The sequence below is a fragment of the Apteryx mantelli genome, chromosome 16 (genome assembly GCF_036417845.1).
Source record: "Apteryx mantelli isolate bAptMan1 chromosome 16, bAptMan1.hap1, whole genome shotgun sequence".
In the NCBI taxonomy this organism is placed as follows: domain Eukaryota; kingdom Metazoa; phylum Chordata; class Aves; order Apterygiformes; family Apterygidae; genus Apteryx; species Apteryx mantelli.
Window position 1 is genome coordinate 17,349,611 of NC_089993.1, and position 21,857 is coordinate 17,371,467.

The following is a 21,857-nucleotide window of genomic DNA, read 5'->3' on the forward strand; positions in this document are numbered from 1 at the left end:
TTCCTATATCTAAACTCGTACTGTGATTTACAGAGTAGTTATGACCAAACATTTCAATGGCTAGTTCTGTCTTTTTTCACTGTCGATGGAGATCACTGTACTCCTTTATTTGCAGATAATCTCTGATTCTAGTTTTCCTTTGGTTATGTTAAGAACCTTAATGGTGGCATTTATAGCTTTTCTAATTAAACAGCGGGGGATAACACCGGAGGCCTGTTTTAGGGACCGCTGCGGCTCATTTCTTTGTCCTGCTGCTGTCTGGCAACGCGCTTGTCTTGCCTCGTCTTTGCATTGCGTTGATGCATTCCAGGAAGGACCTGTGCGCCGAGGCGGCCGCGTGGCTTTACCGAGGGGCGACGGATCCTGGGCTTCGGCGTTCGATTGCCGACTCTTTGCTCATCTCTTCATAGAAGCAACAAATTATTTTCTGCCCATCATCTTACAGATGTTTGTCTGGCATGTGTTTGACAGGACTTTAAGTAGGCCTTCAGTAGGATTTCTATGTTAAACCTGGTCAGATTAGTAGAGCAGTTGGAAAGGAAATGGCAAACGCTAGAAAATCTCACTGCTTTAAGACTGGTAACCTCCAAAGTGGACCAAGCACTCTTAAAAACCAGGCAATGATGCTGCCCACGTCCCCTAGGCTAAAGAGATGCGTAAGGAAAGCAAATGTAATGGCTCGTGCATTGCCCCGGTGATACGTACAGCCTGTTTGGTGAAGCGTATTTACACTGAAGAGAACAAAATGCATTTGTTTCTGCAGAACTCGTTGCGTAGTCTCTGTGCGGTGAACTCTTTTATTTGGACTATAGGTAGAGCCAGGCAAGTAGATGAGAGAACTGGTTTCTTGCAGGCGTTGCTTACAAAGCATTGCTCAGGAAAGCACTCTGGGGTAGGGAGGGGAAGGGGAACAGGAAACGCTGCAAGTTATTTTATTATTATTTTGTTATAAAGGAGGGATAAGGGGTGCATAATCTCCTGTGATGACTAAGACCGCTTTCAGAGCTTGTCGCATGGCTTCACAACATTCATTCAAACTAACAGTTAATTATAATTCACTCAAGATTGAAAAGTGGTTTTGCTACCCATGCTGTCCCCAGCTTGTTCTTTCAGACAGCTGTAGTTCATGCAAAAAGAATCATTTTGAGCACAATCTGATGACTATTCCTAGGCCAAGGACTAGTTTATTTTTGCAAGGGTAGAGAAAACGGATTTTGTTATGTCAGTTACTGAAATGAGGGAAACCCTTCTAAACGCTTTGCATTTCAAGCTTTTTGTTTTGTGCTGGGTAACACAATGAGGCCTGTTTTAGAAAAGCTGAAGTCTTGAAATGTGTTATTTATCTGTGATCAGACTTTCCATAGGCAAAACGTCACAGAGAAACAAACCTTGGTTGTTAGATGTTCGCAGCTCAGCTTTTCTCCAGCGGTCACCGCTATTATTAAAGCATTGTTTTTGAAGAAATGTGAATATAAGGTAATAGTTCTGACTCTGATAGTTTGCTCCTCTGTCTGAGGACAGACCTTCAGGGCTTAGATAAATGTTTGAGTGAAGCAGACTTATCTTTTTGTAACCAAATTTAGTTTGATACTGGGCACACTGGTGCTTAAATTTCTGCAGTAGTTCTTTTATGTGGTCCAAGGCACCTCCTTTTCGACTGCTTCAAAGTATTATTGGAATAGGGAGTGGATTTCTGGCTTAATGGTACCTTGATTTTCATAGACATGAGCATGTTGTTCTTCCCTTTGCCGACTGCAGAAGACGACAAAACCGGTTGCAGGAGGAAATCAGAGCACTCCTCTGTACAGGCTGCCATGTACAGCACCTGCACATTGATCCTGGCCTGAAATGTTCGTATTTACCTTACAGATTGCCCTAAAGGGTCAGACGGTTCTATCTTGCCCTCTGTTTTTTTAAATAAATAAATAAAATCACGCCAGGTACCTTGAAATAACTGGTAATGGAAATAGCTAGCTTGAAAAAGGTGACTGAAAGCAAATTCTCGCTTGAGCTGAGAAAGTCTAGATGTTTCTGGAACTTTGTGCATAGAAATAATACCATGTTCTTTGGGACTAATTACACTTAATTGATACCATGAAGAGATTGGTTTCAGAGAAGATATAAGGGACAGAATTTGGGCTGTTGGGTGTGTGTGTGTTTATGTTTTTTTAATATGACTTTTAAGAGGGCTTTTATGGAGATCCTTGATCAAATTTTAGCTACTAATGACAGTCCTGTTTCATTGCTACATTTGCTGCTATAATTAAAGCTCTGGCTGTCAATGTCTGCTGGATCCAAGGAATTTGCTGATTCTAGAGATTATCTGATTCACTCTTAGAGTTGGGCTACTGTCCGTTCCCATGATGTGGCTGCGGGGAAGACTTAGATGTTCAGAGTCAATAGCGTGGTAGCAGTATCTTTCTGTAAGCTTAAAAAGAAAAAGTGGCAGTTCCAACCGAGGGAGACCATCACCCCGGCTATTTCTTCTGAATGAAATCCCAGCCCTGTGTTACTGTTCTGATTCAATTTGCCGAAAGGGTTATTTTTAATGCCGCGATGCATAAAACGTCATTCCTCGCTCAGCCTGCATCTCGGCACCCTTCGTAACACGTATGCCACTAGTGCGTTTGTACTCACAACATTTAGGAATAACGAGATTCCAGAAATTATGGCAAGACCGAGTAGACAAAGATGGTACCAACTTGCTGATCACACTTCATGTGTAACAGTCTTACAGCTTACTTTTCTGGTTATTCTCTTTTGCATAATAAACTGGAATGATGTTATATATATATTTTTTTTTCTTTACCTTGGGTTTTTCTTGCTTTTTGTGTCTTCTCCATTTTGTCGCTGTGCTTTTCCACGGTGTAAATACAAAAGTGCAAGTCTAGCCCTATTTCCTGCCTCTTTTTGAAATCTCTTCTCTCGCTCCTGTGCAGCAGATCTCTGCAGAAGCCATGTGGCGCTGAACAGCCCATGGGGTGCTCTAACAAAGAAACCAGTGACTGTAATAGCTTCTGTTTCTGTTCAGTCTGGTCCTGTGTTTTGGCTAATGAATCTCAGTTTCTTTTGCATGTGTGACTAAAAGACGCTTTGAGGAGGGGGAGAATAGTTCTGCTTTTGATAGAGAATCATGCAGTGTATGGAATCTTCTTGCTGTGTTTTTTTTTTTTTCCCTAACCATTTTCCCTGAAGTCTGCTTTTGGGGTGAATGTTTATGTAAAGTCTAGTGTTTCCTAGCGTTTTATTTTCAGACCTTACGTAGATGAAATGCTTGTGGTCACTGTCACTGGTTCACCACATGAAGGATGTTTAATAGCATGGGTGGTGTTGTCAGTGTGAGGAGCTTGTCCAGGAAACTTTTTGGAAAAAAATCTTTCTTTTTTTCATAATACACCAGCAACATCTCTTGTACGTCCCTGTAGCCATGTGTGGCATGTTCAGCCTTTCTCCTTCCCTTGGTCTCCTGTGCACAGCATGCATGCAGCTGGTGCTGTGGAGTCTGTGACTCGTGCATGCGGCAGCCAGCCAGCAACCCGTTTTCTCAGGCTTCCTTCTGCCTGCAATCTTGCAAGGCATAAATTGTTTTTATGCACTTTATAGAGATGCAGTTTATGGATATGGTGATGTGGGTTATTTTAACACAAGTGTTCGCACTGCCTTGCAAAGCATCCCGGAGAAACAGGAATCCCTTTCCCACAGGGAACTGAGATGTATGCTATAACACGTTGTAACTGTGTATGAATACACTGCTTGGCTTATATGGCCAGTGACTGTGGGATGTACTTGCCTGTAGCAGGAATTGAGTAAAACGCAGCAGTTCCAGCATTAAAGCAGGTTGCTTCCTGCCTGTAACCAACCAGGAGTTTTGCAGACCATAAATTAATCCCTCTTTAATCAGCTGTGAATTTCAGAGGTGCTTAAGAGTTGCCTGTTAGGCACATTTGAAAATACCAGTTATCTTCATTATGCTTACTGCGTAGAGCCTAATGCGTGCTTGCAGATTGATCTTTTTCTCATGATGGAAGTATTATGGAGCAGTAGTAATTGCTAGGCATCTTTGATAGGAATCATACGACATGGATCAAATAGTATAACTTAGTTTAAATCACTTCAAATATATACAGTAATCTGAAGGAATGCCTGCACAGCTCTGCTAGGGCTGTCTGTCTTGTCCTGCTTATCTTTTGTAGAACTGTAATTCTCCTACATTTAAATCCTGCACTAAGGTGGATTTCCCTTTCACTCTTTGTGCCCCATTCCTAAATGGGACTACCTGGTATAATTTACATTTATCCTCTTTGGTAGCAAAGAAGCTAATTAAGGGAACAATTAGAAAAGCTCATTAAAACTGCATTTGGTTTCAGTGTAGCTGATAATGGAGCTTTCTCTGGCAACTTCGGGGAAAACCTCTGTTTTTTCTGATTTCTCGCTGACACGGTCTCCCTGTATTAGCGAAAGCATGCTGATTCGAAGCAGTGTCGTGGGCTGCGCTGAGTGTTGTCACCGTGTCTGCGTTATCGTAGCTGTGATAGGGGCTCAAACACCAAAGTAAATCCCAGGCCCCCCCGGCCCCTGCGAGAGCGGAGGGGCTCTGGAGGAGTTTGCACTCGGTATTTGGCATCAGGGTAACTTCGTGCATCCCAGGGTTTTTTTTACAATAGTAAGTGTATAGTTTTTGTTTAGATAAGCAGCTGCACCCTGTCTGTTATGAGCAAGGGTTTAGAAGGTATGGCAGTTTAAAAAAAGAAAAAAAAAAGTCTTAATTTAGGCCAACTCTTGTGATAAATTGTCCCACTGTGGCTCCACAGGCAGCATTAACGGGAGAAGCACCAGCATGGAGCAGGCTTGTAAAGCTGTAAAACACACTTGCATCTGTCTATTCTGTGGTTTTTGTGGGACCGGTTCTTTACAAAATGGCCATCTACGCGCTCGCTAGCGCAACACGTTAAAACTGGCAGCGCGTCCTGGGTTCTGCTTCGGCGGACTGAGGAGCCCGTCTTTCCGAAAGTGAAATCACGGCAGCCAACAAACTGTTTGCTTGCGCAGCGCGCCCGGGCCGGCCTCTCCGCTCCCCTTGCCTTGCTCTCGTCTGAGGCTGTGGGTAGGTCACGTGGCCGGGTCGGGTAGCTTTGGGGAGGGCTCTCAAGGAAAAGCAGCGTTACGCACGGGCCTTTTCCGCACGCGTGTTTACAGGGTTAGGCTGGACTTCGCATTGCAGATTGACTCATGATTTTGGAAAAGTAAAAGTTAGCTTTTGTAAAGATTGCCCGTGCTCACAGACTGATGGGGCGGTGTAGCACTGTTTTGGGTGCAGCTGTCGCATTTTTAGCTGATGTTGCAGCATCCGAAGGTATAGTAGGATGGAGAATCTAGTGAGCAGGAGGGAATGGCTGCGTGTAAGGAGCTAGCTGCGCCGTCGCTTGGGAACGGTAACATGTAGGAAATGTTGGTCTTGCATCACTAGGTCCTTCTCAAAAGGAAGCCTTAAATGACAGTGGGGTGGGGATCCTTACTGGCAGGGAGCCGCAGGGGGAATCTCCTGGCCGGGACACTGCTGCAGAACCGCCGCAGGGCTCTGCAGTCAGACCTGGTGAGATCGCCAGCAGGGTGGTATTCAGCATTCGGCATGGTGTTCAGCAAGGACTAATTTGTCCTTGACTCAGATATTGAAAAATGCTGGGCACCTGGCATTACAGTAGAGAATTCCATCACTCCGTGAAAGAAAGCTTAGCTTTTCCCCAGTTAAGGGGTTGAAAAATGACTAAGCTTTGCTCTTACTGTATTGAGCCTTAGTCCATGTAATGCTCAAGTGCAAATGTATGTGGTCTCTGTTTTTTCTATCAGCAAATCCATGCAGCAGTACAAAAGCTGAAATCCCAGAGTCATGTTTCAACAATCTTGTTCCAGGTTCATCTAAGTTTTGTGCCTGCTGCTAAGAGATGTTGCAAGATGCGGGCGCTCCACCGTTTTGAATTGCGCTCTTGTATCGAGTCTGCAGGGAACCATGTTTCGAAGGGTTAGGTAAACATGATTAGGCTGCATTGCCAGCAATGATGTTCTTATTTAATGCATTAATGAGTGCAGGTGGCAGGACCTCTGAAGTGAATTAAATGCAATGCAAACTCCTGCTGCACAGAGCAGAGCCGTTGTGATTCCAAGCCGCTGAATGCTGAGCAAGCTCATTCGGGAGATGAGATGGGAATGAGCTCCCCATGCCTGAATGATAATTTTGCACTCTTCATGGCAGGTTTCTGAGCATTACCTTCCTGCAGAACTAGGTCGTGCCACACCAAGAGCAAGCGCCTATGTTCTTAGAGCAGCAATGGCTTGTTTCCCTCCGTTTCTATCAATAGAAATCATTGGGATAAGTTAGTCACGAATACCAATTTACGAACCTGTCCCCTTATTCTGTTACCTGGCTGGATTCAATAACACACTGGTTAAAAGCATTGTGTCCTGACTGTGTTGGCTTTCACAGCGCTAGAACAACACTGCTTGATTCCCTTAATTTCCTTCTATAGGCAAGCTTGTGGAAACCAGCATAATTACTGTGCTCTGATGGCCTTTCCCACGGTGAAACCTGGTTTTTATTTCCTGCTTCTTTAACCTTAGTAACAGCAAAATGATCCCTGGAAAGCTTGTATTGATTGCACATTATTGTGTAATTAGAGTGCAATAAGGTGGAGTTGTAGAACACTCACTTTTACAGCCCTATTCTTACTGTAGACACTATAAATTAGAAAGCGCTCTGTTCAAATATAGAAAATGTCAGTGCTTACTTCCTTCTGAATTTTCCAGCATCTCTGGAAGGCTACACTTAGATCTGTGATTAACATTTTTTTAAAATAACAGTTGGAAAGAAATGTACTCAGGTCCTGAAGGCTTGTCGGGCCCTGTTCTGACTCTGCTAGCTGTAACCCGTGCTGTCTAAAGGGAGGCACTTCTCAATAAATGTATTTTAATCTGAAACCTGCTAGATGATCCTTCAGCATCACGTGCAGAGATATAAATGGGTATTAGTTATACAGTACGTTCGTGCCGGTCTGTCTGGTCTACCTGGAGGCTGTTTGTTGCTCTGCCTGGCCTTTATATTTCTTTTGATCCATGCTGCTTGTGGGTTGATACTTTCTAGAAACTTGCACCTTCCTGAGCGAGTTATTTGCAATGTGCTAATAAAAGATAAATTCTAGTCTTTGCAATAGCGGGAACCCCAGAGCTTGTCGCTGTAGTTCTGCAACTTGCGTAGTTGTTGGTGGAATATGTGGCCATGGGGAAACCACTTAGCCTGCCCGAACCTCGCATCTCAAATCACTGCGATACGTGTGCAGAGATGTGTGAATGTTCGGCAATGCGGGACTCTGGGCAGAAAGGTAGACTCTTGTGCTCTGAATGAATGAATGCTGCACCTATTGCAAAATACATTTTTTACATGTTTTTGTATATATCCTGTGTGAAACTGAATTTTCCTTTTCTTTCCTGTGCAGGTGCACTTTTCGATTCCCTAGCACGGTTATAAAAATCCAGTTCACATCTTTATACCATAAAGAGGAAGCAAAAGAGGAAGCTTCGTCGCCTCCGCTTCGGCCACTTTACCCTCAAATATCACCTCTGAAGATCCACATTCCGGAGCCGGATCTCCGGAGCGTGGTCAGTCCCCTCCCGTCCCCCACAGGCACTATCAGGTAAGGTGGTGACCACCCAGGACCGTGTTCTTGGGAATCGCGTTGTCTCTCTTCTTTCTCGGTGCTCCCCGGCACCAGTCTTCATCAGCCCCGTGTCGTTTACCCAGTATGCTAGGTGCATGAAATGCCCTATTAAAAAAATAGCTTGTTAAATACTTGATGTTCAGAAAGATGGAAGACAGTTGAAAGAACTTTGTTAATGGTGGCCAGAAGTAGGGAGCTGGGGTTTCGTTTAAGAGCTCCAATGACAAGGAGAAAAAAAAGCCATGAGCCTTAAAAATTACAGAATAGCTCCATAGTATGAAACCATTTTTGGCAGTTAATTAGAAATATCTATCAAGCACTACTTATATGTATAGAGAAAGAAAATATTAGCCTGCTTTCTTATGTTAGGACTGCCTGTTTTATTTTTATCTCAGTAATATTCTGTTGGTGCTGGATGGTGCTGTTACTAACTGCAGTTAGGGCCAAGGGTAGCCGTTGGCATGTGGTTTTCTGGGAATAGAAGGAAATGGGGGTCGGATGCTGACCGTATACTGAGGGACTGTAGCAATTTGAATGTGTATCTGTGCGAATATCCTGTTTTGTAAATTAGCTGATTCATGAATGTGCAGTAGAAATAACCTGAACGTCAAGTGACTGTCTCGAATATTTTCTTTCCCTCTTTCTCAGCAAAGAGTTTATGCTACGGAGTTACAGTGATCTCATTTAACATTGAAGATATTGCTTGCAGCATAGTACGCTTTACTTGCAAAATATAGCGAAGTTCGTTCACGGGTATAGGACAATGTGATTTGGGTGTTACAGTTTGAAAACTGAAGCGCCAGCGTGCTTAGTAACAGCCTTTGTTTTGTTTTCCTATCCACAGATTTGTAAAATGGTATAATACACAAGCACCTCCTGGTTGTCAGCGGTAATTTAACGAGTAATTCTGAAATTTATATGGCCGAGAATGACTTCAGTGTGACCATGAAGGCAGTTTGGTTTTGCATAGACGGAGAAGCACTTGCTTGTTTGGGTTTTCCCCCTGCTCTTGCAGAGCCGCGCAGATGTTCGGTGCGGATATTCTAGAAAGAGGGGGCTGGTGGTAGCTGTGGTTTTAGTCCTCTGTTCAGGCACTGCTTTTAGTTTATATTTAACCTTCTCTTTTTAGATGAAGCCTGTTGCTGGGAGGGGAGGGGGATGGTTTCTTTGCCAACATATGGTAGCTAGTTTCCATTCAGTCATCTTGTGCAAAGCAGCCGTGTGGTTTATGTTCCTAGCAGAGGCCGCGTCTCTGACTCGGGCATATGCCTGCGACTGTCATTTGACTCCCCGAGAACGTTTCTTTTGCATACGGCGAAAGTGGAAACAGCAGCGCGGCGTCGCGCTCGGCCCCTAACGGAGTGTTTACCAGAGGTGATTCATGGTCGCATCCGTTTGCCTTGAGCAGAAGCAAATCCAGCGGAGCCTTCAGAAAACCTCAAAAGCCTTGCGAGGTTTCGCCTGCCCCATCCCTTTCGTTTCCGAGCTGCCCTCGCAGAGGAGGGGCCGGCGCGTTTGTAAACATCCCTTCCCCTCGCCCGCCGCGGGGTCTCGGCCCTCGGACCCGGCCCTGCGCGCCGCAGGAAGCCATTTGGGCGTTTCTGCCCGGGAATGGGAACGGGAACGTGCCCGGGAACGTGCCCGCCCTATGGCCACCTGGCTTGCGGGACAGCTCGGTCGCTTTGCAGGGGCGAGCGAGGCTGGCGCCCGGCGGCCTCTCCCGCTCCCCCGGGGCAGGCCCGGGCCAGCGAGGGGGCTCGGTGCGGGACCCCGCGCCCCCATCGCCTCCCCGAGCCCCGGGGAGGCGCTTTGGTGAGCTCAGCTCTCCTCCTCCTCCTCCTCCTCCTCCCTCTCCCCCTTCCAGTATTTACTTTCCTAATTTGGTGCGTTTGCCTCGCTCCTCCCTGATTGGCCCATGGAAAATTATTGCAGTTTGGAAATCCTGGGCCGGGTTAAAATTTCCTTTTTGGAAAGTGCCTCCTGCCCCCAACCCCCCCCCCTTTTTCCTGCCTCCGCCCCAGGGTGGGGTGCGGGGGGGCCGGACCTGCCCCCTGATCCTGCTCCGCCGCCCTGTTTGCGCTGTAGCTTGCTTCCCTGCCCCTTCCCCCCTGCAAGCTTCTGGGTTTTTCAGTGTTTTTTCTTCCTTTTTTTTTTCTTTCCCCCCCCCAGCCTATTTATTTTCCCCTCTGAGAAGTGCCCTGCCTAGAGAGGGGAACGAGCGTTACCTAAACAAAACCAAACCCGCAGCCCTCGGCAGCTTGGCGGAGCAGGAATCCCGCCTGCTCCTCGGGAGAAATGTTGGCACTGTTTTCCTGGCTGGGTGTTGTATCTGCAGGAGCGGCCCTTGGTGGATGTGTGTTTTGAGCGCTGTTGCGTGCGGCTTTAAGGAGAAAGGTTCGCTGGCGGCGGGCTCGTGAGAGGCTCGCGTGCAGGCACGGCCTATTTCTTCCTGCGTTGAGTTCAAAATTCCTGAAAAAAAAAAAAAAGTTGAATTTGTGTGTTTTGAAAGGAAGAGGCCACTGTAGTTGCAAGAAAACTGCAGGAGCAGCCTGTCCGTTTTGCACATCGTCAGAAGGGCAGAAAGCACCTGGATTCAAACACGTCTCTCTCTTCAAGGCATTGAAAAGCTGACTCAAAACCGTGTGTAGTTAGGCTAAATTCAGTTCTGTCCGTTGAGAAATACACCTGATGCTCACAATAAATTCCAGGAGCCAAGGGGCACTGTCTTTTCAGCGGGTGGCTGTCAGGTTCGCAGCTTGCGCTGGGCGCATCTTCTTTTGCTGCCACCCTCACTGGTGACCTCAGTTTCCTCGCCTGGGCTGCTCTGAACTTTGCCTGGTTTTGCTGTAAGTCCATCCCGTCTATGTGAGCGCAACTCGATGCGTGTGTTGTAATCCTGTCCCACGAATGGGTTGTGTTTGGAGCATAAACAGAGCCACGGAGTCAGGGAGCTCGCTCCCGGTCTCCAAGTTATGCTGAGTTGCAGTTTAGATTTACAGTGTTTAGTTTTTCTGTTTTATCTTGTATTCGCTGTTAATGACCCTGTAGTAGTAACTCAACTGGTTTCCAAATAATATCTTTCTCCAATAATGCCCCTCAGGGTTGCTTTTTTTTTTTTTTTTTTTTAATGTTGCTGAAAATGAAACTATTTCTCCATGTATGCTTCCTTGTTCTAAATAATAGTAGTAATGTTCTCACTGATAAAAATACCATAGTAAAGAAATATCAAATGCTGCACTGTGGAGGTCAGTATCATCATTCACATTTTACAGCTGCTACTTCTGGCTTATCTTTGCACCGGAATGACTGTAGGCTTGAACACTTTGTCTTGTGCTTGTTTGTTTTTGCTGCTGAAAGGGCATGGATAGCTAGCTCATATTTACAGTCTTTATCAGTAAGAAAAATGTCTTTGACATGTAGGAGGAAGAGCCCTTCAAGCCCTCTGAGAACCACTGTTTGAGAAGTGTCTGGTGAGGTTCTGTGCTAGTTTAAACCGATACATATTTTTGTGCGGCCCCAAATTTATTTTTTAAACAACTGTTAGTGCTTAGTGTGCCTGCCCGTGTTTGGCTGTTGCTAGAATGGTCAGTTCCTAGTGTACAGTGAAATTAATGATATGAAAAATTAAAGATCAGCTAGTATCCCTACATGTTTTTGACTTTATAGGTTTGTTAGTAAAATGGAACATGTGAGCTGAATTGCCATATTTTCAGAAGTTATAAAGGTTTTTAACCGCCTTTGCTCTTTTTTCCATGTATTTTCACAGGGCAAAGTTACTTTTGTAACATGCTCCGTGCTCTGATAGCGGATTGCTCAGAGGCCAGCGCTTCAGGAGCTGACACTATCTTGGCTCAGCCAGCAGCTTGTTTTGTGGCCTTTGACAAGTCCTTTAAATTTGTTGTCTGTTTTTATGCATGTATGGTATGTGCAGTAATAACTGCTTTCTAAGAGCGCGTAGTAGGTAAATTATGTATTGTGCTTGGATTCTCTAAAGCATTAAGGAAGTGTGTATATATATTTCTGTGAGCCATGTTATATTACGTGTGTGCAATTGCTGGGTATGCCTTTCTTCAGACTTGGCTTGGTGAAGACGGAGTGCTTTTTGTTGGGCTCTAGGACAGCTTTACAACGTGGTTTCAGACCGCTTGGGATTTTACCTGAACTTGCATGTTTCTTCTGAAGGTGTCGAAGTGAGAAGCTGAAGGAACCCTGAGTTCAACTGCTGCAGTCCTTCGCTGGAAGGAGATGCATAAATACCACCTCTTCCATCTCGTTCAGGCTTTTCTTCTTCGTTCAGCACCTATTAGCCATTTGACTGAAAAGCCAGCGAAGAGCTCCAAGGCAGGCTTTTTGCAGGCTCTTTTGCATTGTCTCAGTTATCCATTACTTCCTGGAGTCAGGCAGAGTATACTGCGCTGGTAGCTCCCACAGCTGGACAGAACGGTGATTATTTTTAATCACCCTTGTCTCCAAACCACAAGCCAACGGGTGTAATGCATATACATCATGTAAGAAAAGCAGCAATCTATACCAGGCTTGGGAATTCCTACGCACATTCGTTTCAGATGACGGACCATGTGCTGGAGGAGACGTGCCAAGCCATGTGCTGGAGGAAAGCTTGCAGATGTCACCAGCTACACGAGCACTTCCTCTTCCCTTCACTTCCCCCGCCGCGGGCTGGTGTGAGGTGCTCGCTGAATCCACGGGGTGAAATCACTTCCCTTCTACGGCGGGAACCACTGGAGCAGAGACAAGTAACAAGAATTTGAACTTTTGTGGATAGTTAACTTTCTCTCGCCGTGGCTTGTTCGACAGCTTGGTTTTTCTTCAGCATTAAGCAGGCAGAGTAGCTCTCATATTTCTCCTTTCACATCAAAATCCGGCTCAGTTTGGCAGTCTCACCGCCTGCGATTGTTTCTGAAACATGCAACATGCAGGGACTTGCCTGCCTTTGAGTTGCAGTTTTTGGGGCTAGGCTGAGGAAGGAGAGAGTGGCAGAGGATTCTCGCCCATTATTTCTGACTGGTGTATCGTGGAAATGCTTGGTTCACAAGCTGAAGTGCTTTGACCTGATTCATGCGTATTGCACATGAAAAAGGTCCCTATATGTCTTTTGGTGCCCCTTGTGCAGGCTCCTGAAATGGAATATGGGAATAGTCTGAGACTTGTAGTATTTCTCTGACGTGGTCCTGGTGTGTAGGAAAGACCAACCTCCCAATTTGCGTTTGGGGGGGAGACTGCGGAAGATTTTGTTAAGAAATGTGGATTCTCCCTTTGAACAGAATTGGGTTTAAAAAAAAAAAAAAAAAAGACGGGAATCTGCATATTGGCAGTATTGCCAAGGTGGTAACTCTTATCACTGCTCTGTCTTCTGTGCTTGCTTTGCAAATGAGCATTTAGGCCTTTTTCGAAAACACTGTCCGTATGCATACCATATCCTGAACCACAAAATCAGGGAGGGCTTTCTTCCTCCTCTTTATCAGTTCAGGTTCCAAGTCAGGCAGACAGCTTTTTTGTGGGATCCGAGGTATCTTTCCTCTTTGTCACAGGGAAGATAGGTACTTTATCCATATACCTGGCTTAAATTACACCTCTATAGCTTGAGCCCTTCCACCAGATATCTTTCTGGTGGAAAAGAATGGAATTAAGTAATAGGGCACATTTCCTGCATTCTCTTACTGCCGCTCCTTCTGGGGAAACTGGCAGTGGAATTTGGGAGTGTGTTCTGTTCTCAGCTTGTTCATAGACTTGTATTACGACCATAAATCATTTAAACACTTGTTGTTTCACATCCCCCCTCACCCCCCTGTGAAATGTGGCTAGTATTGAGAGAGCTTGTGAGGAGATTTTACATGTAAGAGTTGCTGTATGAGCTCAGGCAACGGATCCATCTAGCCCAGCATTCTGTCCCAGACAGTGGTCAATATAGGCATCTTTGGGATGGTATAAGAACAGGGGAAATATATAATAATGCTAATTTTTATTCTGTCTGTCTCCACTGATTTCTTGGCTCAGGGTCTTCCTGACCTCCTGTCAAATAAAGCCCCTGATAGATTCCCTGTCCTCCTTTCTCCATGAATTTGTATAATAGCTTTTTGCATTCGCATAGACTTTTAGCATCAGCCCTGTCTTACAGCATGTAGTTACGCATTCAGTAGAAGCGCTTTTGTTTTGGACCTACCCCTTAAGTTTCATTCTGTGTTCAATAGTGCTTGTATTGGAAGAGATCAGGAGCTAAACACCTCTGTTGCTTGTGTTTTTATAAGTTTTGTCACATTGCACCTCAGTTTTCTGCCTTAAACTTATCTGTTTCACATAGGGAATCCGTTCCGTATCTTTGGTCATCCCAGTTACCCTAATCTGTACCTTCTCTGGCTCTGCTGTATCCTTTTTTTGAGATGAGAGGAAACAGAACAGCACACCACATTCTAGATACAGACACTCCATACATACAGTGACACATCCTGTTTTAGCTAAAGTAAACCAATTTTTGACATTACAGCAGAAATGCAGTAAGTTGTAAATCTTCTCCAATAGCTGATATTTAAAGACTTATTAGTTGCTAGAAAGTGCTGTGACCTTAAGAAGCTAGATTCATGTTGGCAGGAGTTGAAAGTGAATTATGGTGCTGCAGGACTTGTTAAACTCTTCAACAGCCAAAAATAAGCTCTGTGTTTAAAATGCCTTCTGCCCACTGCAAGGATGAATATATTGCAGATGCCACGTTCAGTCCTCTCCTTTCTGGCCTTACAACTCTAGAAGGGTTAAGTATTAAATGGAAAATGTATTGCAAAGGACTGATGTGATTCAGCACATGATTGCAGTCTGATTCTAAAGTCTGAGTCTCAGGGTGACATTTGGGGAACTGTGGCTCTGAATCCTTAGTGGCTATCAAAGATCACTGCAAGACTTGAGGCATTAGCTGCGGTGTCACAGCCAAATTCTGGGGTTAAGATTGTGGGTAACTGCAGCTGGTTTGCCTATGTGCTCTGTGTTTTTTTTTCAATGGGAGAAAACATTAGCTTCCTCTCTAAAATGCCTTCTTCTGTAATGAACAAATTTCACCCAGACTAGCTTGCCTTTCTTGTAAGCTAAGAGTGCTTGCCTGGACAGTGAGCATGGATCAGAGCAGTAAGTTGTTTGGGTGTCTGAGAGCTGGGTAAAATTGCATAGCTATCTATAGCTTTTATTAGGAAAAGCTTATAGTATTAAAATGGATCAAGCTATCTCTTCAACTGTTGATGTAATAGTTATATCCAACACATTGTAATCATTGTCCTCACATTCACTGCATTTGTTTTATGGCACAAACAGGTGTTTGTAGGGAAAAAGTCTTTGTTCCGTAATATTTTTAAAGGGGGTGTGAATACATGCAAGCTTCCCTGACCAGCCCCTGCGCTGGGCAGCGAGGAGAATTCCAGGAACTCCAGGAAATTGATGTCACTGCATTGTGTTTGCTTGTTTTCTTTAAACTGCACCAATGTTTAATTTTAACTTAACCCTCAGAAGGGTATTTTTAGTAAAACTGTTTCTTTACTCCTTCTGTCCCACAATTTTTTTTGGGGGGGGTAAGGGTGGGAGGGGGGCAACAGATTCTGTCTCCTTGTTTTTTTTCCAGTGGTCAGCAATCTTTCTCCTGTCCTTCCTAAGAGCTCTCCGGTGATGGACTGAGAGCTCTGCATGGAGCAGCTAAAAGTTCCTCTTGTTTGTTTTGTGTCCATGGCTCTTGATTTGATCATTAATCCAGGCTGAAAGGTGGCAGGATTCCCTGGATGGAAGTGCTCCATTCTGGTAAAAGCAAGATACCACTCCCAAATCTTCACATACTGCTGCGGGACTGTTGCTTCATTAGGAGAGGATCAGGTTCTTCAGTGATGTTCCACTGGGAGAGACCAGCTTGTTTGCTAAAAGTTAGCAAAACTTCAGGTTGAGGAGGTTTGTTGGCACTCTAATAGCATCACAGCCCTGCAGGGTGTTGCTGTTTTTCCTTTCCTTTTTTTTTTAAACAAGAGATCATCCTTAAAACATTATCAGCTTCAGAAGCTCAGATTTGAACAGTAAAAGCTGGGTTGCTTCCTCTGCTGATCTTGAAGAATCAGCTCAACATTTGTGTCTGAGCTGTGTTGGGACAATCTTTGAAGCCAGCCTAGTTTTAAAAATTGCAAAGAAATACAGCCTGGTGAAGTGACTGAAGGTACTGGAGAATTTTTATTTTCCATATCCTTGACCTGAGTCTTGGCCACTGTGTTTGTGGCTTGCTGTCCATGTATTTCTGCAAATGATGAAGAACAAAACTGGCAAATTCTGTTTCGTCCTATTCCGCTCCCCGGCCATGTGTTACAGTAATTGCTCGGCTGCCAAATCCAAAGATAAAAGGAATTGCCATGATTTTGGTTTGTCATTGTTTCATGTATGAAAATGATTTTCATTGGTAATTATCCACACGTTATAGGAAGTGTGTATATGGAGGAGCTATTGAAAAATGACGGATGCATAATTAAATTCCCGCCACCTCCCCGTGTGAATACTGAGACAGCAAGAGTGTCTTCTGAGCTTTGGCATTATCTGCTCCCAAAGTGGGCCCAAAGCATGGAATAGCAAACTTTGATTCGTTTTCCTGCACAAACAGGTCTCCATGTTTTGAAAGACTAGGTGAGAAATGCCTTTATCTCTAACAAGGGGAGGCCTGTATGTTTGGACTCATCAACATTACATACTTCGACCTCCTGAAAGCTTCACCTCCTGCCGTGCTTCTGAGCTGCATCCCCCATTAGTGTATAGGACTGTTGGTGGGTATAGGATTATCGGAGGGTGCTGCAAGGGTTGCCTAGGGCCGTGCAGCGTTTGGCGTGGCTCTGCACACGCGCTCGTCCGCGTACGAGAGTTGGGTGAGTTTGGCCTCCCTACTGGAAGGGTGTGTTGTGGCGGGGTTTTTCGTTGCCCTCTCCCTCTCCCCCATGTCCAAACCCCCATCCCGTAATTCACTTTTCAAAGAAACCAGTCTCAGCTCTGCTGAGCTCAGCCCTACAGCCGTTTGCAGAGGAGCCGCAGGAGAAGCAGCACTTCTCGGTTTACGGGGTGGACTGCAGCAGGACACGGTCATTCTTTGCCCTGTTAATCTGCTTGGGCGCCCAAGGGATTGCCACTGGGCAGAGCAGGGCGGGCTCACTCCTTCCTTTCTGCCCGCGCGTGCCGGGGTGTGGGGAGGGAGCTGTTTGGACAGTTAGCTTTTGAGGAAGGGACTGTGTCTTTTGTTCTCTGATTTTTATTATTATTATTATTATTATTGCCACGGCATTGAGCACAATGCCTTGATGAGTGTCAGTTATTGCCTTTATCTGTATCAGGGTTAGCGCTGCTGTTGAGTGTCTTACTGGGAAGAGGGTTGTTTCTGCCAGTTTTACTGAATTCTCGTTCCCAGCTGCAGGCTTCAGTTTGCATCTTTTCATACAGTTTGAACCGCTGGTGTTGCTATGTAAATCTTCGGTGTGTTGTTTTGCTTTCTTGTTCATTGCTTCCTCCTCTCATGTAGAGGATGTACGTGATCCTGGGACTGACTCTGCGTCTTATCGCCCCGGCTCTGCACCCCTCGGCACAGAGCAGCACAGACAGGAGGAAAGACCAAAACGGGGAACTTCAGATTCCCAGGCTTGTCCCTCTGCCCCTGTCCTTCCTACCCCGCAAATCAAGGATGTGTGATCCCTAGACAAGTCTTGCTGATTAGTTCTCATCTTGTAGCACTCGCTTGTGTGTGCCTGAGCGGTGCTGCAAATTACAGCGACCTTTTATTTGTTTGTAGCTTTTCATCGGCGTTAGCGTGGCTTTCCTGCTCTGTAGGTGTTCCTGTAATGCCATCGTGTGGTCGTCCTAGAGCTCTGAATGTGTCTTTTCCCCACGCTAACCAGGACTGGTGAGATGAGCCGCCTCCTGCATGTATCGCAGTGATGGGGGCTCCCGCCTGGCTCTAGCGATGTGGCATTAGTTTTGGTATGGTGCTTGGGCTTCTGAAGCCCAGGTCTCCTATTAGACAGGAACCCTCGTGGTGGATGACTGCAGTGGGTGTTTTAACTCTGATGCTGTAGGTAGCCCCTATCTGTTAGAAAAATTGAATAAACATTATCGGTATCATAAAGAGGGTGGTGTTTTGTCAGCTTTGGAACCGCAAGTTGTTTTTTTTATTTAGTTAAGTATTCATCCCCAATACGGCGTATGTGTTTTCGGTGAAGTCCCATGTATAGAGAAGCTGTTTGGATTGTGCTTTGGGATTGTGTTGTATTGTGATTGCAGAAGGTGACTGGGGGTCAGAATTTGTAGAAATTCTGCTTTTGTCACTGTTTGGGGGGGGGGGTTGGTTTTTTTTCCCTCTTTTCAGTCTTTCTGTGCTTTGGATAAGCCACAGGGGCAAAAAAAGGTCCAGTCCTTACCTGCTTCTCAGTGACCTGGAAGCTTTATTGTATCTTACACGTAAGAATTAAGTGTGCCTTGTTAATAAATAAAGTAATGAATAACTATAATTCCTTTTTTCCTCTGTAGTGTTCCCAATTCTTGCCCGGCCAGTCCACGTGGTGCTGGATCCTCAGGATATCGTTTTGTTCACAACATTACCTCGGATCTGCAGCTGGCAGCAGAATATGCCGCAAAAGCAGCATCAGAACAGCAGGCAGATGCATCTGGCGGGGACAGCCCAAAGGTTCGGAGAAACATTACTTACCCAGCAGTGTTCACTGGGAGACTTATTAAGACCTTGTAGTTTATTGTCAGTGCTGGATATAGTTAAATGGGTCTAAGAGTACCCTGGCTATAGGGGTGCTGTATTTAATATCATCCAGGGTTTCGCGACAGTGCCTTCAAATGAACATCTCTGGTGGCTGGTGATGAATCTGCTTGCTTAGCTGCTGAAATGTATTTAAGTCATTCGCTAAAAGGGTTACACTAGAGGAATTTGTCTTGCTTGTTTGATAAATCAGAAGCTATAAAGAAGAGCATTAAAATTCAGGGTCTTGTTTTCTCCTTTTAATTAATGTTATTTTGCAAAAGGCAGTTGGGGAAAGGGGAAGCAGGGGAAGAAACAGGATCCTCGCCATGAGAAATCTGTAGTCTGACTTTAAAACAAAGGCCTGTCAAGCAAGCGTTAAATGAGGAGAGTAGCAAGTAGAATTTAGATTAAAAAATAACTGAGCTATAATGATAAAACTTAATTTTGGTGAGCTGATCTTCAGATCAAAGTTGAAGGTCTAGATCCAAAACCACCTGATTTGGGATGGGGTGGAGGAGCACAGTACTAGATGGCCTTTTTGTAGGTTGAATTCTCCCTTGAGACAAGAAGGGCTCTTCTTGATGGAGTAATATGAAGAGCTGGGAATGAGAGATCTGGCACATGAGTTAAAGTTCCTAGAATGAAACAAATCCTGCCGGAGAGGGTAGGGACAGGATCAAGTTTCATATTGGGCTTGTTGCTGGGAGGAGAGCTGGTAGCATACTTCTTGAGGCCTTTCTAACAAAGTTTAGTTGTACCTGGGTAGATTTTAAGGCTTTAGTTTCATGAAGGCTGACAACAGTGGACGTACCCTGCAGCTTCTAGCTCTGCCTTTCTTCCAGTTGTCCTGATTCTGCCCCTCTTGCTGGTATGAGCATGTGTGGCAAACTCAGCAGGGAATGGAACCGGAGTAAAGTTAGCCTTTTTGTGTTTTGGGGGCGGGAGGTGGAGAGAGACACTCTTACTTGGCTCTAGTCCTGTTTGCATGCAAGTGTTTATGCTGAGTTGGGAGATGACAGTGCAGAGCAGGAGGGAAAGGGAAGAGGATGGTATTGCTTTTAGCTGCCATCCTCATGCTCTCTTAGTGCTTGTGAAATACAGCCGAATGTGCTTTCTTAATCAGGTTGGCGGTAAACTCCAGCATAGGAATTCTGATTTGGTAACTACGTTTTTGTGTCTGTGTTCTTCTAGGATGAGTCCAAGCCACCGTACTCTTACGCTCAGCTAATTGTGCAGGCTATATCTTCAGCGCAGGACAGACAGTTAACACTAAGTGGGATCTATGCCCACATTACCAAGCATTATCCATATTACAGGACTGCTGACAAAGGCTGGCAGGTGAGTTCTCGAGACTGACAAGCTTTTAAACTACTCTGACAGGGCTTATCTTCTGTGAAACGTATTTAATAAAGATTTGGGGCACTGGGAGTAGAACTGCTTTGACTATTCCCGGGATGAATTTGTTTAACATAAGCTAACTACAGTAGTTTGCTTGTGGGTGATTAGTTTTTGGAAGATTTTTCTCGGGCCGTGTTGAGTGTTACGATTGGGCCTTCTGGTTGTTTTTGAAACCTTGTTATCTCCCTGGCCTGTCTTCTGTTAAGTCTGCAGTCATCCCTCTTCGATTTTTGTTTGTTTCTTATTCCTTCATGTCCTTGCTATCAGCAGTCACTCCCCTGCTCGGAGACTGTTACCTGAATCTTGCTTAATCCTTCATACTTTGTGTCTCTCTTTGGAGAGATCTGTCCAAACAGAAGATATCCAGCCCAAAGTTGATGTCCCAGTTTTTAATCATAACTCCTTAAATCATCACAGGTGTTTTCTTTCCCCAGCATATCAACTGTGTTGCCTAAGTAACAGCTTGCAATGTTAGCGTCTCAAAACAGGAACCTGGGGAACCTCAAGTCTGTGCCTTCCTTGCGGTATTAAAGGAAATCTGACCATTTTCATAGGAGAGCTCGGAGGTAGTTAACACATGCTGTATCAGGCTTAAGCGCTCACTTGAGGGCTGCTTTCAAAGTCTCAGAAACCTCAGCTCCACCTGCTCCCCCCACCCCAGCATTGCACCTCTGAAATGGGTGTTGTCATTTGGATATAATACACCAATGCAGCTGGAAAGCCACTTGCAGCTGCTGGGTTTGTTGTGTACGACTGGCAGGAGCAGTATGGCTTGGTGCATTTTGAGTGCAGTTGGAATAAATACGTGCTGCCTCCATGGCTTTTCCCTGCAGTTCTAATTAGTTGTGGAATTCACTTCCTGCGTTAACCTGCTCGGCAGAGCCACCGCGCTTTGCGAACCAGTCGCTGCATCCTGCTTCAAAGCCTGCCGCGTTTCAGCGGAGGGAGAAGTTGCCTTTTTTTCCCCTACTAGTAGCATTGCGAGGCTTTACTTGTGAAGAGCTTCTGTTGTCTAAAGCTGCTACAAAAGCTCTTGTTTTCTTTTGAAAGTGGAAGACATAACGAGTTTATGCCCACCTGGGCCTCTCCCCTAGCCCAGCAGACAGCGCTACACCCAGTCAGAGGCGGGCTTTTGCACTGAAAAGGATAATTAGTCCTGTGAACATCTGCAGAGCCATACAGTGCTAGGTTGGTGCCACGTAAATAATGGATTCCCCTCGGAGATAGCTAGCTGAAGGCATGTAGGCTGGCCTGCATTATGATTACCACGAGATGCGGTGTCCTTCAGGGCATGTTCAGGCACCCCGGCGATCGTTTGGCGGGTAAGCAGTTAGCCCAGCATAAAATCTGCCTTTTGAGTGAGTTCTGACATGGTTTCCAGTTCTTTCCCCCTGCTTCAGCAAAAGATCTTCCTCCGTTTCTTTCCACAGCGTAGCTGCTGCACTCCCTGGCTCTGGAGGTATGTCTAAGTGATCGTACAGGTACCAAGCAAATCCGTCTTCCTGCATGGTTAGTAGAAACTCTGTGCTTGACTTATTTCTCTAGGTTTTCTCTTGCAGTTCCCCTGTGACTTTGGAGCTGTGTGAGTGACTTGCTTCTGTCTTTAACACAGATTCTGACAGGGGATGTTTTATTCTTCCAGGCTGTGTGGTGAAGCCTGTTTGTCTTCGTTATGTGCTTTCTCGTGGCAAAATAATCACTTCATTCCTCTGCTTCCTGCAGAATTCCATTCGGCACAACCTCTCCTTGAACCGTTACTTTATTAAAGTCCCACGCTCTCAGGAGGAGCCGGGAAAGGGCTCCTTTTGGCGAATTGACCCTGCCTCTGAAGCCAAGCTAGTGGAGCAGGCATTTAGAAAACGAAGGCAAAGAGGAGTGTCCTGCTTCCGAACACCTTTTGGGCCTCTCTCCTCCAGGTAACTTCAGCTTCTTCTAATCTCGCTGCCAAATTCATTGCAAAGAAAACGAACAAAAACCTCTCCTGAAGTACAGTG

The 21,857-nt window shown here is 45.3% G+C and overlaps 1 protein-coding gene across 2 annotated transcripts in view; it reads left to right on the forward strand.

Annotated features, from left to right (window-relative positions):
* The window catches only part of FOXK1 (forkhead box K1), a 49,867-nt gene that overhangs the window by 19,957 nt on the left and 8,053 nt on the right, over nucleotides 1–21,857 (forward strand). For both annotated transcript variants that reach the window (XM_067306693.1, XM_067306694.1), the window contains exons 2-5: nucleotides 7,488–7,685; nucleotides 18,243–18,399; nucleotides 19,657–19,803; nucleotides 21,586–21,779. In XM_067306693.1, the coding sequence (XP_067162794.1) occupies nucleotides 7,488–7,685; nucleotides 18,243–18,399; nucleotides 19,657–19,803; nucleotides 21,586–21,779 (696 nt within the window). The remainder of the gene's footprint in view (nucleotides 1–7,487; nucleotides 7,686–18,242; nucleotides 18,400–19,656; nucleotides 19,804–21,585; nucleotides 21,780–21,857) is intronic.